Below are 12,965 nucleotides of genomic sequence, written 5' to 3'. Positions count from 1 at the left end.
TCCTTTAGTGGTTTCAGGTTAACTCAGTGTTCTGATGGTTCCACTACTGTTCCAGTGTTTCCATTAGTGTTCTACAGGTTAACTCAATGTTCTGATGGTTCCACTACTGTTCTAGTGTTTCCTTTAGTGTTCTACAGGTTAACTCAATGTTCTGATGGTTCCACTACTGTTCTAGTGTTTCCTTTAGTGTTCTACAGGTTAACTCAGGGTTCTGATGGTTCCACTACTGTTCCAGTGTTTCCATTAGTGTTCTACAGGTTAACTCAATGTTCTGATGGTTCCACTACTGTTCTAGTGTTTCCTTTAGTGTCCTACAGGTTAACTCAATGTTCTGATGGTTCAACTACTGTTCTAGTGTTTCCTTTAGTGGATCCTGGATAACTCAATGTTCTGATGGTTCCACTACTGTTCTAGTGTTTCCTTTAGTGTTCTACAGGTTAATTCAATGTTCTGACGGTTCCACTACTGTTCTAGTGTTTCCTTTAGTAGTTCCAGGATAACTCAATGTTCTGATGGTTCCACTACTGTTCTAGTGTTTCCTTTAGTGTTCTACAGGTTAACTCAATATTTTGATGGTTCCACTACTGTTCTAGTGTTTCCTTTAGTGTTCTACAGGTTAATTCAATGTTCTGACGGTTCCACTACTGTTCTAGTGTTTCCTTTAGTGTTCTACAGGTTAATTCAATGTTCTGATGGTTCCACTACTGTTCTAGTGTTTCCTTTAGTGTTCTACAGGTTAACTCAAGTGTTCTGATGGTTCCACTACTGTTCTAGTGTTTCCTTTAGTGTTCTACAGGTTAACTCAGTGTTCTGATGGTTCCACTACTGTTCTAGTGTTTCCTTTAGTGGTTCCAGGTTAACTCAGTGTTCTGATGGTTCCACTACTGTTCCAGTGTTTCCTTTAGTGTTCTACAGGTTAACTCAATGTTCTGATGGTACCACAAACTGTTCTAGTGTTTCCTTTAGTGTTCTACCGGTTAACTCAATGTTCTGATGGTTCCACTACTGCTCTAGTGTTTCCATTAGTGTTCTACAGGCTAACTCAATGTTCTGAAGTGTTTCCTTTAGTGTTGTACAGGTTAACTCAATGTTCTGATGGTTCCACTACTGTTCTAGTGTTTCCTTTAGTGTTCTACAGGTTAACTCAGTGTTCTGATGGTTCCCCTACTGTTCTAGTGTTTCCTTTAGTGTTCTACAGGTTAACTCAATGTTCTGATGGTTCCACTACTGTTCTAGTGTTTCCTTTAGTGTTCTACAGGTTAACTCAATGTTCTGATGGTTCCACTACTGTTCTAGTGTTTCCTTTAGTGTTCTACAGGTTAACTCAGTGTTCTGATGGTTCCACTACTGTTCTAGTGTTTCCTTTAGTGGTTCCAGGTTAACTCAATGTTCTGATGGTTCCACTACTGTTCTAGTGTTTCCTTTAAGGTTCTACAGGTTAACTCAATGTTCTGATGGTTCCACTACTGTTCTAGTGTTTCCTTTAGTGTTCTACAGGTTAACTCAGTGTTCTGATGGTTCCCCTACTGTTCTAGTGTTTCCTTTAGTGTTCTACAGGTTAACTCAATGTTCTGATGGTTCCACTACTGTTCTAGTGTTTCCTTTAGTGGTGCCAGGTTAACTCAATGTTCTGATGGTTCCACTACTGTTCTAGTGTTTCCTTTAGTGTTCTACAGGTTAACTCAATGTTCTGATGGTTCCACTACTGTTCTAGTGTTTCCTTTAGTGTTCTACAGGTTAACTCAGTGTTCTGATGGTTCCACTACTGTTCTAGTGTTTCCTTTAGTGGTTCCAGGTTAACTCAATGTTCTGATGGTTCCACTACTGTTCTAGTGTTTCCTTTAAGGTTCTACAGGTTAACTCAATGTTCTGATGGTTCCACTACTGTTCTAGTATTTCCTTTAGTGTTCTAAAGGTTAACTCAGCGTTGTAGTGTACCTTCTGTGCTGCCAGGTGCAGAGCAGTACGTTGGCTATGGTCAGTCTTGTTAACAGAGGCTCCCGCCTTCAGCAGTGTCTCAGCACAGTCCAGACGGTCAGCCAGGACACAGTACATCAGTGGGGTACGCCCAAACTGGTCCTCACGGTCACGCAGGGAGGGATCCACTACACACAGTGGGTCAGGGGTTAAAGGTCAGGGTTCAGGGGAATGTGTGTGTGTATGTGTGTATAGTACCTGTGATGAGTCTGAGGAGGACGCTCCGGTCTCCGTTGACGGCGGCTGCGTGGACCTGGGAGCCCAGAGGGGCGGGGCTTGGGGGTGAAGGGTCAGATGCCTACAACACATACAGTCCAGTCAGAGCCAGACACCCACCTGGCCATACAGGTAAACACACTTGCTGTGCATGTGTTAATACAGGCTGATAGTAGGGTGTGTGTGTGTGTGTGTGTGTGTGTGTGTGTGTGTGTGTGTGTGTGTGTGTGTGTGTGTGTGTGTGTGTGTGTGTGTGTGTGAGCCCCTGCAGTGGAAGTTAAATCTCTTCCTGCCCTCATTTAACCAGACAGGAAGCAGCTAGGGGAGATCCCTGACAGGGAGTGGGGGGTTCTCTGCTCATGTCTTTTTATAACTCATCAATACTGCAGAACGCCTGTGTGTATATATGTGTGTGTGTGTGTGTGTGTGTGTGTGTGTGTGTGTGTGTGTGTGTGTGTGTGTGTGTGCGTGCGTGCGTGCGTGCGTGCGTGCGTGCGTGCGTGTGTGGGTTAGCCCAGGGGGCCAAAGTACAAAATCTATTACTGCCCCTGACCAACTCAATTCATAAACCATGAGAAGGCCCATTCAAGGCAGGGATCATTAATTCTGGTTTGAAATGTAACTGTGCAGATATGCAGTCAAAGATCTGTTGCATTACAAACTGAACATTGAGGAAGTTGTCCGGACACTTTTTTGCTACATCCTGCCAACCCTGGTCCTGGGAAGCTAGTGAGAGGCAGAGGTTGGGGGGGGGGGGGGTACTATGCCCCCTTCACCCCGTCATTGCACCCTCCTCATAAAATGCAGACACTGCGTGCTGCACGGCAATTACCCATCATGCACAGTGCTTTCTCACGCTCTGCCAAGTAGCCTTGCTCTGACACAGGGGGTAATAGAGGTTACTTACTGTGGAGGGTGTGTGTGAGAGATATGATGTGTAGGTACTGTGTGTGTGTGTGTGTGTGTGTGTGTGTGTGTGTGTGTGTGTGGTGTGTGTGTGTGTGTGTGTGTGTGTGTGTGTGTGTGTGTGTGTGTGTGTGTGTGTGTGTATGTGTGTGTGTGTGTGTGTGTGGAGTGTGTGTCTGTGTGTGTGTGTGTGTGTGTGTGTGTGTGTGTGTGTGTGTGTGTGTGTGTGTGTATGTGTGTGTGTGTGTGTGTGTGTGTGTGTGTGTGTGTGTGTGTGTGTGTGTGTGTGTGTGTGTGTGTGTGTGTGTGTGTGTGTGTGTGTGCGTGTGTTAGCCATATCGTGGGAAGTGATTTTCCGTGACAGAGAGTTTTTATGGGGGCTTCACTGGGATCCACCACAAACTCCCATCATTTCCTAATTTCAAGGATCAAACACACACACACACACACACACACACACACACACACACACACACACACACACACACACACACACACACACACACACACACACACACACACACACACACACACACACACACACACACAGTAGACTGACACAATGCATAGGAACACAACACAGATACTTAATGAATGCTAATATGTAACACATGCTGTGGTCGTACAGATGCCATCTGGCAGCACCTTCAAACAAAACATTCTATTAACAAGAGCAATATCCTTCTGTGACTGCTGCTAACTACCCTCCTCCAACCCCCCTGCCCACTCCACACACACACACACACACACACACACACACACACACACACACACACACACACACACACACACACACACACACAGACACACACTCCACACACACACACACACACACACACACACACACACACACACACACACACACACACACACACACACTTCTGAAAAAGTTGAGTTCCAACAAAGCATGGCAGGAAAAACATGGTGTTCTGTACAGAATTGAGGAAGTTATTAATTCAGCCATTCATCAGTGGTACTGAAGAGTCAACCTGTAGATTAGCATGCAGACAACAACGCACGGTGGAATGCATCGACCAGGTTCACTCACACCGTCATTATTTAGGCCCAGTCTTTATTCAGTGTTATATTGGAGGATTTCAATGCAACAGAAACCCCCGCACAACCTTTCAGAGACACTGCGGGAGCATTAGACAGAATACACACACACACACACTCCTCCAAAAACACACATACAGAAAACACACACATATTCAGGAGAGACAGGGAACACACACCAGGTCTCTGCTGGGACAGAGTGAATAGCAACCGCTGAGACATACAGACAGAGACACGGAATCAAAATATGTGTGTGTGTGTGTGTGTGTGTGTGTGTGTGTGTGTGTGTGTGTGTGTGTGTGTGTTGTGTGTGTGTGTGTGTGTGTGTAGGCGTCTGGTTTGATGGAGGACAGAGCTGAGGCATGCTGGGTAAGCAATGGGGGGCGGAGCCTGAAGCCTTTCTTGATGTTTTTCCTTTTTGGCAACACACACGCACACTTTGGCAACACACACACACACTTTGGCAACACACACACACACTTTGGCAACACACACACACACTTTGGCAACACACACACACACTTTGGCAACACACACACACACTTTGGCAACACACACACACACTTTGGCAACACACACACACACTTTGGCAACACACACACACACACTTTGGCAACACACACGCACACTTTGGCAACACACACGCACACTTTGGCAACACACACGCACACTTTGGCAACACACACGCACACTTTGGCAACACACACGCACACTTTGGCAACACACACACACACTTTGGCAACACACACGCACACTTTGGCAACACACACACACTTTGGCACACCTTAGATTCTGAGCATCAAACTGTAATAAAACCACCCTACACCCATTCCTGAAATTGAAATGTAAGTTTTAAACTGGATGCAATATTCATTCAATTAATTCAATGATTCAATTTGAGCATTATAAATTCAGAAATATTTAATTGAAATTCAATGTGTTAATACAAATGCGAAAATATTGAATTCAAATACAGTTTCAATCGCTCCATATTAAAGACCCCCCACCCACCCACCCGTGTGTGTGTGTGTGTGTGTGTGTGTGTGTGTGTGTGTGTGTGTGTGTGTGTGTGTGTGTGTGTGTGTGTGATCTGATAGTAGGGCAGGCCTGAGGGACTTCTATGTAGTTTTGATAAACAGGTAAAGAGGCAGGAGGAGCGATAATATCAGCCAATAGGGACTCCCTGTCTCCTCGCACAGTCTCCGGGGCACTTCCTGGTTCCCCAGAGACCAATAAGTTGCTCTCACTCGGCTGGGGGTCGGGCCTTGGGGCGCAACACAGCCAATCAGCAGGGAGAGAGAGCTGAGTGACACATAGTACCCATGGTGCACCCTGACAAATGAGCCCCCAGGGCCGGGAACCAATCACAAGGGAGGATAATGCAATTAGGTGGGACTACAGCTGTCAATCAGACAACTACTGGGGTCAGAGAGTTATGCCTGTGGTTAACACACCACAGCATGGGGTTACATAGATGCGCACGCTCGCGGGTGCGTGCACGCACACACACAGATTCGAGAGCCTTCTCAAGGGGATTCTCAACATTAGACATCCTGAGGCAGAGAGACTGTGCATAAAAAAGTGTGTGTGAGTGTGTGTGTGTGTGTGTGTGTGTGTGTGTGTGTGTGTGTGTGTGTGTGTGTGTGTGTGTGTGTGTGTGTGTGTGTGTGTGTGTGTGTGTGAGAGGGGTCGTTTCACTCTATCTCCCCTGAGGGGTGAGGAGGGGGAGAAGTGGGAGGGAGAGAGGTGAGTGGTATGTGTGAGACCGTCTAGGGACATTGATATTGACTGTGTTGTCTCTAAGGGCTTACACCTGAGAGTGAATGTACATGTATGTGTGTGTGTTCTGAGTGCAGGTGTCCATTGGGGGGGTCGGTGTTGTTTGTGCTTCTAGCCTGAGAGCTCAGAGAGGGAGGGGGTGGGGGTGTAGAGGTTTGGAGGGGGGGGAGGAGGGGTATTGAGTTTTGGAGGGGGGAGGAAAATGAGGGGGTATAGAGGTTTGGAGGGGGGAGGAAAAGGAGGGGGTGTAGAGGTTTGGAGGGGGGAGGAAAAGGAGGGGGTATAGAGGTTTGGAGGGGGGAGGAAAAAGAGGGGGTATAGAGGTTTGGAGGGGGGGTGTAGAGGTTTGGAGGGGGGGAAGGGGGGGTGTAGAGGTTTGGAGGGGGGAAGAAAAGGAGGGGGTATAGAGGTTTGGAGGGGGGGAAGGGGGGGGTGTAGACGTTTGGAGGGGGGGTGTAGAGGTTTGGAGGGGGGAAGGGGGGGGTGTAGAGGTTTGGGGGGTGTAGAGGTTTGGAGGGGGGGTGTAGAGGTTTGGAGGGGGGGTGTAGAGGTTTGGAGGGGGGAGGGGGGTGTAGAGGTTTGGAGGGGGGGAAGGGGGGGTGTAGAGGTTTGGGGGGTGTAGAGGTTTGGGGGGAGGGGGGTGTAGAGGTTTGGAGGGGGGAGGGGGGTGTAGAGGTTTGGAGGGGGGGAAGGGGGGGGTGTAGACGTTTGGAGGGGGGGTGTAGAGGTTTGGAGGGGGGAAGGGGGGGGTGTAGAGGTTTGGGGGGTGTAGAGGTTTGGAGGGGGGGTGTAGAGGTTTGGAGGGGGGGGTGTAGAGGTTTGGAGGGGGGAGGGGGGTGTAGAGGTTTGGAGGGGGGGAAGGGGGGGTGTAGAGGTTTGGGGGGTGTAGAGGTTTGGAGGGGGGAGGGGGGTGTAGAGGTTTGGAGGGGGGGAAGGGGGGGTGTAGAGGTTTGGGGGGTGTAGAGGTTTGGGGGGGGAGGGGGGTGTAGAGGTTTGGAGGGGGGGGAAAGGGGGGGTGTAGAGGTTTGGAGGGGGGGTGTAGAGGTTTGGAGGGGGGAAGGGGGGGGTTGTAGAGGTTTGGGGGGTGTAGAGGTTTGGAGGGGGGGGAAAGGGGGGGTGTAGAGGTTTGGAGGGGGGGTGTAGAGGTTTGGAGGGGGGGTGTAGAGGTTTGGAGGGGGGAAGGGGGGGGTTGTAGAGGTTTGGGGGGTGTAGAGGTTTGGAGGGGGGGTGTAGAGGTTTGGAGGGGGGAAGGGGGGGGTTGTAGAGGTTTGGGGGGTGTAGAGGTTTGGAGGGGGGAAAGGAGGGTGGGGGGTGTTACCCTGGCTCACATCACACTATACAAAAACACACTGCTCTCCTCTGAGGAACTCATCAAACACCACCACCATCATCACCATCAGCATCATCATCCTCACACAGACTTAGTTTGTAGAAATAGGTGTGATTGGTGCAGTTTCAGTCCATGTGGCGTAGAGTGATGCTGGAGATGGAGGTGTGAGTAGGTGGGTCCGGGCAGGTGTGATGTCCTTGATGTTTGTGTGCATCTGTATGCTGTCGTTTGTATGTGGATGTTTTGTATTGTTAAAAATATATATATAATCGTACAAAAAATAAATAGGTGTGATTTTGACTGTCATGTTATGGAGCCTCTGGTGATATCTGATCTGTTGTTTGTGTTTCTAAAGGCTTATCTCTGCCTCATTAGCTAGTGATATTATACCAGAACGTTCCACTGAGTCAATAGCATTCTGCACCACAAGACACTAACCTCACACTCTGTGTGTGTTTATGTGTGATTATGTGGTTGGGGTGTGTGTCTGTGTGACTAATCTACATGTCTGTGAGCAGGTCGATGTCTCACTGACTGGCAGTCTGTCAGCTGTCTTGAAGATTAATCAGAGCCATCGACAGCAATAACACCCCGGCTGTGTCTCATATCACACCCTGGTTATTCCACATGTAGCGCACTACTTTTAACAAGAGCAAGACGTGGAGCCTGAATTAGCAGACTGTATGTGAAATATGGTCGTTTTGTATTACATTGTTATTGATTACTGCATTGTTGGGGTTAGAACTTGCAAGAAAGGCATTTTGACTGTACTTGTGTATGTGACATTAAAACTCCAAACTTGGTATTATTTGACTATCATAATAGTGAGGTCTTAGCCCTGGCACTGGGTCTGTGGGTGGTACCACTCAGGGAGTAACACAAGGGGAGGGTGGCTGTGACAATCACCCATTATATCACTAATGAGACAGCCCCTGGAGAGAGAAAGAAGCGAGAGACAGAAAGAGAGAGAAGAGAGACAGAGAGAGACAGAGAGAGAGAGAGTGAGACAGAGAGAGAGAGCGAGACAGACAGAGAGACAGAGAGAGAGAGAGAAAGAGCGTGAGAGAGACAGAGAGAGAGAGAGAGAGAGAGAGAAAGAGAGAGAGAGAGAGCTCGATCTCCCTTTCCCCTCTGGCCCCTCTACTCTCCTCCTCCCCCCTCAGAGTCTAATTGGCTAAAACTGTGATCTAATTAAATGTCCAATTAGAGTGCAGAGAGCCGTGCCCGCCGGCGAATCAGAGCACAGGGACATAATCAGCTGGAAAAACAAACAAAAAATCAATGAGAGAAAAAATAGATTAAGAAAGATGGAGAGATGGAATGAAGAGAACAGCATGTGACAGGGATGACTCTGAGCATACAGAGAGTTGGTATAGACTAAGGTTTAATATTATCCCAGTATTTTACAAATGTTCCATCCAGAGAATAAATCACCTTTCTCCCGGGTAACCCGGTATTTCCCGACCAAAACCAGAAGTGTCATTCTAAAGAATATAAAACCATCGGACAGAATGATGTGCTATTCTAAATGTCAAATTCTATACAGCCGAGTCTGACAACAATCAGATTAGTTTCCAACACCTCCAGGACCAACTCATCAAAAAGCCCCCACCCCATGACCCAACAATTAAAATGAGTCTGATGTGCTCCTGATAGCACACAGGGTAGAAAGGAGCAGGGCCCCGGGGGCAGGACATCTTAAATATACAGTATCTGGATTAGCTTGGATCCGCATGAATATTCAAGCTAGATGCTACCTGAACAAGATGAGCCTTACATTAAAGAAATGTTATGAGTCCTACACTAAAGACGTTTTATGAGCCCAAGCCCAAAAAAGACCAAATGATGATGCCGTTATCCAATACATATGATAGGCTATACCGCACATTACACTCTACAGAAAAACACACATTACACTCTACAGAAAAACACACATTACACTCTACAGAAAAACACACATTACACTCTACAGAAAAACACACATTACACTCTACAGAAAAACACACATTACACTCTACAGAAAAACACACATTACACTCTACAGAAAAACACACATTACACAGAAAAACACACATTACACTCTACAGAAAAACACACATTAGACTCTACAGAAAAACACAAAAGCCCATAGATGTATGCTCTCTTGGGGAAATAAAGGAAACCAGCTCCAGTAATATTTTTGAGTGTGGACTGTATTTATGTACTATATTGTATAATGGACTGAAATTACACACCTCTTTCAAGCCATGAAGAACATGCAATGCCAGTGCAGGACATGCAGCCTACAAATGTATAGGCTAGAGAATTGATTTACATGTTGAGTAATAATAGGGCCTATTTTACATTTTTATAATTAGTAGGCTGATGCATTAACTTTTCATATTTCTCCACATTTTGTGCGTATTAGGCTACCTCCTTTCTCTATTGTTGCTTCATTCCTTTCTCGCTCTCAACAGTTAAATGAAATAAGATTTGTTGTCCTTATCTTCATTATTGTAATGACATGCTTGAATAATATAGTAGACTACCAGAAAGGGATGCGGACGGCTTTCACTTCACTAGGATTGAATGGTAATGGGTCTGAATAAATAACTGCTATAGCCTATCACCATCGTGCGTTCTCTTCCTTCTATTTAACATTCAGCAAACAAGAGCAAGCTTGCATCCCTCTTCGAATAGTCTCTTAGTATAAGTAATGCTGGAAAACATGGCCAACAAGCTATTCTAGCTTTTCCTGGGACTCCACAAAAGTTAAGAAGGAGAGAGTCCAGCAGCTGTGTAATTGCCTAAGAGAATGGTGAACTGTCCAACAATCTTGAGGACGATCTATTTTGGATGCAATTTGAATGGAATTGATTGAAAGAGAGAAAGACTAACAAAGAGTGCTTGCCTCCGCACTGATTTAAAGCAAAGATATTCGAGTGATAGGCTGTTTTAAAATTCTGCAGCTGCAAAAAAAGTATGTTTATCTATACAATTGTCACGATTCCCACCGACGGTGGCGCCCCCTCCTGCTCGGGTGGCGCTCGGCGGTCGTCGTCACCGGCCTATTAGCTGCCACCGATTCCCTTTTGCTTTTCCCTTTTTTGATTTTGGACACCTGTGGTCAATTAGCCATTAGAGGGGCTATTTAGTTTAGCTGGCCCGCTCCTTGTTGTGCGGGATTGATTGTTGTATGTCGACTGTCTTGTTCGTGTCGGCTTGGCATTGTCGCACATTGTATTTATTCCCCTGTGCTTGGGAACTTTGTTTTTTCTTCAAGTGTTATTAAAAACACCACTTCCTGTGTTCGTTGCTTCCTGCGCCTCATTCCTGCAAACGCAACTACCAAAGCCCTTACAACAATAAGGTGACCCCGAAAGCCAGATGGAGATGTGTAAATTAGCAACACATTCATATTAATCTATCATTCAGATGTATTAGGCCTAATATTACTGTACCATAGGCTATGTTGAAGCAAATTTCCCTGTCTCAAGAAAAAAAGTTCCCAGCTGATGAGATGATACATGCATTCATTGTGAACTGCGCTCCATACAGCGCTGTTTGCCCCCACCCTGAGCGTTGATTATTGATCATGCAGATAGGAGAGCACAGAAGGCCGTAGAGAAGCCATATTTAGACATTGCATATAATTTAACAGTTCCATTAGTGGGTATGGGTGGGAAATCTCAGTTACCCGGTTCCTGCTATTAAACCCCAGTATAGACATGAGAAGATCTGCTTATAAAACATTATTAACAGTTCAACTATTACAGTTAGCACACACACACAAACACACACACAAACACGCACAGACAGACACACGCACGCACGCACGCACGCACGCACGCACGCACGCACGCACGCACGCACGCACGCACGCACACACACACACACACACACACACACACACACACACACACACACACACACACACACACACACACACACACACACACACACACACACACACACACCTGTCTCCATCTATGAGCTGCTGACACAATGGGAAGTGGGAACCCCCTATGGACAGCTTTACCACATCAAATATTAATGCTGGGATTCAATTCAACATTTAATCTACTTAACAGTTATGAAATACACACACACACCCCCACACACACACACACACACACACACACACACACACACACACACACACACACACACACACACACACACACACACACACAGAGGCAACGGAAAACATGGTTATACATGACCCCTTAGACAGTAGTGAGAAGGATAACACTATGGTCACATTAGAATGAATAATTGAGAGGAGGATGTATGCACTGGTTTGTGAGTGTGAGTGTATGGGTGTGTGTTTTGGACTCTTACCATGGCAGTGCTAGGGGGAGGCCTTAGCAGATGTTCCCCAGCTCAGTGCATCCTTGGTGGGCTTGGCTGCACGTCCAGGTCCCCTGCCTGCCCTGATCCTGGATCCTACGGAGAGAGAGAGGGAGGATCTCTCACACTGAGACCTGCCCACCTGCTCACAGCAACGCTGCCAACATACACAGACACCCTGCCCGCTCTATGCCAACTACTGTGCTCTATGATAGACTTGGTTAGAGCAGGAAGGGCAGAGGGAGAAATGGACAAAGAGAGACAAGGTGATAGAGAGAAGATAGATAGATAGATAGATAGATAGATAGATAGATAGATAGATAGATAGATAGATAGATAGATAGATAGATAGATAGATAGATAGATAGATAGATAGATAGATAGATAGATAGATAGATAGACACTCTCTGCTACATCACAACTGCTCAGACACAGAGTCCCTGTCTTTCTATCCCACAAGTCTCTTGTCTGTCCACTTCCCATCCAAACAACAGAGGCAGCGCATACTAGGCTACTCTGAGAATTCCATTTTTGTATCAAGCAGTCTGCTACCTCTATGTTGTTACACCCCTTACAAAAAAATATTTCAGTTTTGAAATTGCAGTTAAAGAGCAGTAACTACAGCCGACTGTGGTCTTTTGGACACTGCACTCTGACTGTTTGTTTTAGGACAGAACATCGGGAGTCTGTCTACTGGATACACAGTCTACCGTTGTTCTGTCCCAAAACTATCTGACTGTAATCTTTTTTCTACTACTGTAGTAACTTGTGAAGTGTTAAGTAATAACTGTGTAATAAGTAACACAACGTACTGTATTATTTCAGTAACTTAGCAGTTGTTAGAATTATGTTTTTGATATTGTAGCCTCGGTAAAAATGTGGTCAAAATACACAAAACAACTGAAACAGCTGGAGAGTCAATAACAGACTACAATACAGTTGATATCCTGTCTGAATCTGTGTAGCTGCCATGGCCTTATCCAGGCGAAAATATTAGATTTAGATTAGATGAGTTTCTTAGTCACATGCACAGGGCAAAATCAGCATGTCACTAACTGGTCAATAAGAACTGACTAGCGGTGCATTGAGTTTGATAGTTAGCTAGCAGGGTAGCCTGCATAACTAACGTTAACGAGGATGCAACTTACCTTACTCTGTTAGAAATCACGGAATAATTGAGAAAAAGATGCATTTAGCAACTGTCAACATTAGGAAAATGAATGTATATTTTTTAATAGTTATTTGTTCTTCTGATCACTATCTTCCTGACGTCTCACTCTCTAACGCTAGAAGTTTTGTCCCAGAAAGTGTTCCGTCAGACCACAAACATCTGGGTCGCCAAATATTTAGAAAAATACATCTCCCATTTCCA

General features: G+C 46.0%; 1 protein-coding gene across 2 annotated transcripts in view; it reads right to left on the bottom strand.

Moving 5' to 3' along the window:
* Positions 1-12,965, bottom strand: part of LOC106593616 (inversin) — a 192,994-nt gene that overhangs the window by 179,102 nt on the left and 927 nt on the right. The window contains exons 1-4 of one of the 2 annotated variants that reach the window (XM_082960223.1): positions 12,742-12,955; positions 11,585-11,689; positions 2,176-2,275; positions 1,939-2,105 (exon numbers count right to left, since the gene is read on the bottom strand). In XM_082960223.1, coding sequence (XP_082816349.1) covers positions 1,939-2,105; positions 2,176-2,275; positions 11,585-11,587 — 270 coding nt within the window. In that variant the 5' untranslated portion in view covers positions 11,588-11,689; positions 12,742-12,955. Of the gene's footprint in view, positions 1-1,938; positions 2,106-2,175; positions 2,276-11,584; positions 11,690-12,741; positions 12,956-12,965 lie in introns of those variants that run through there. The other variant, XM_082960225.1, reaches the window with a different exon arrangement.

Source organism: Salmo salar, chromosome 02 (genome assembly GCF_965601325.2).
Source record: "Salmo salar chromosome 02, fSalSal1, whole genome shotgun sequence".
NCBI lineage: Eukaryota > Metazoa > Chordata > Actinopteri > Salmoniformes > Salmonidae > Salmo > Salmo salar.
This window is presented reverse-complemented; position numbering and strand designations above follow the sequence as displayed.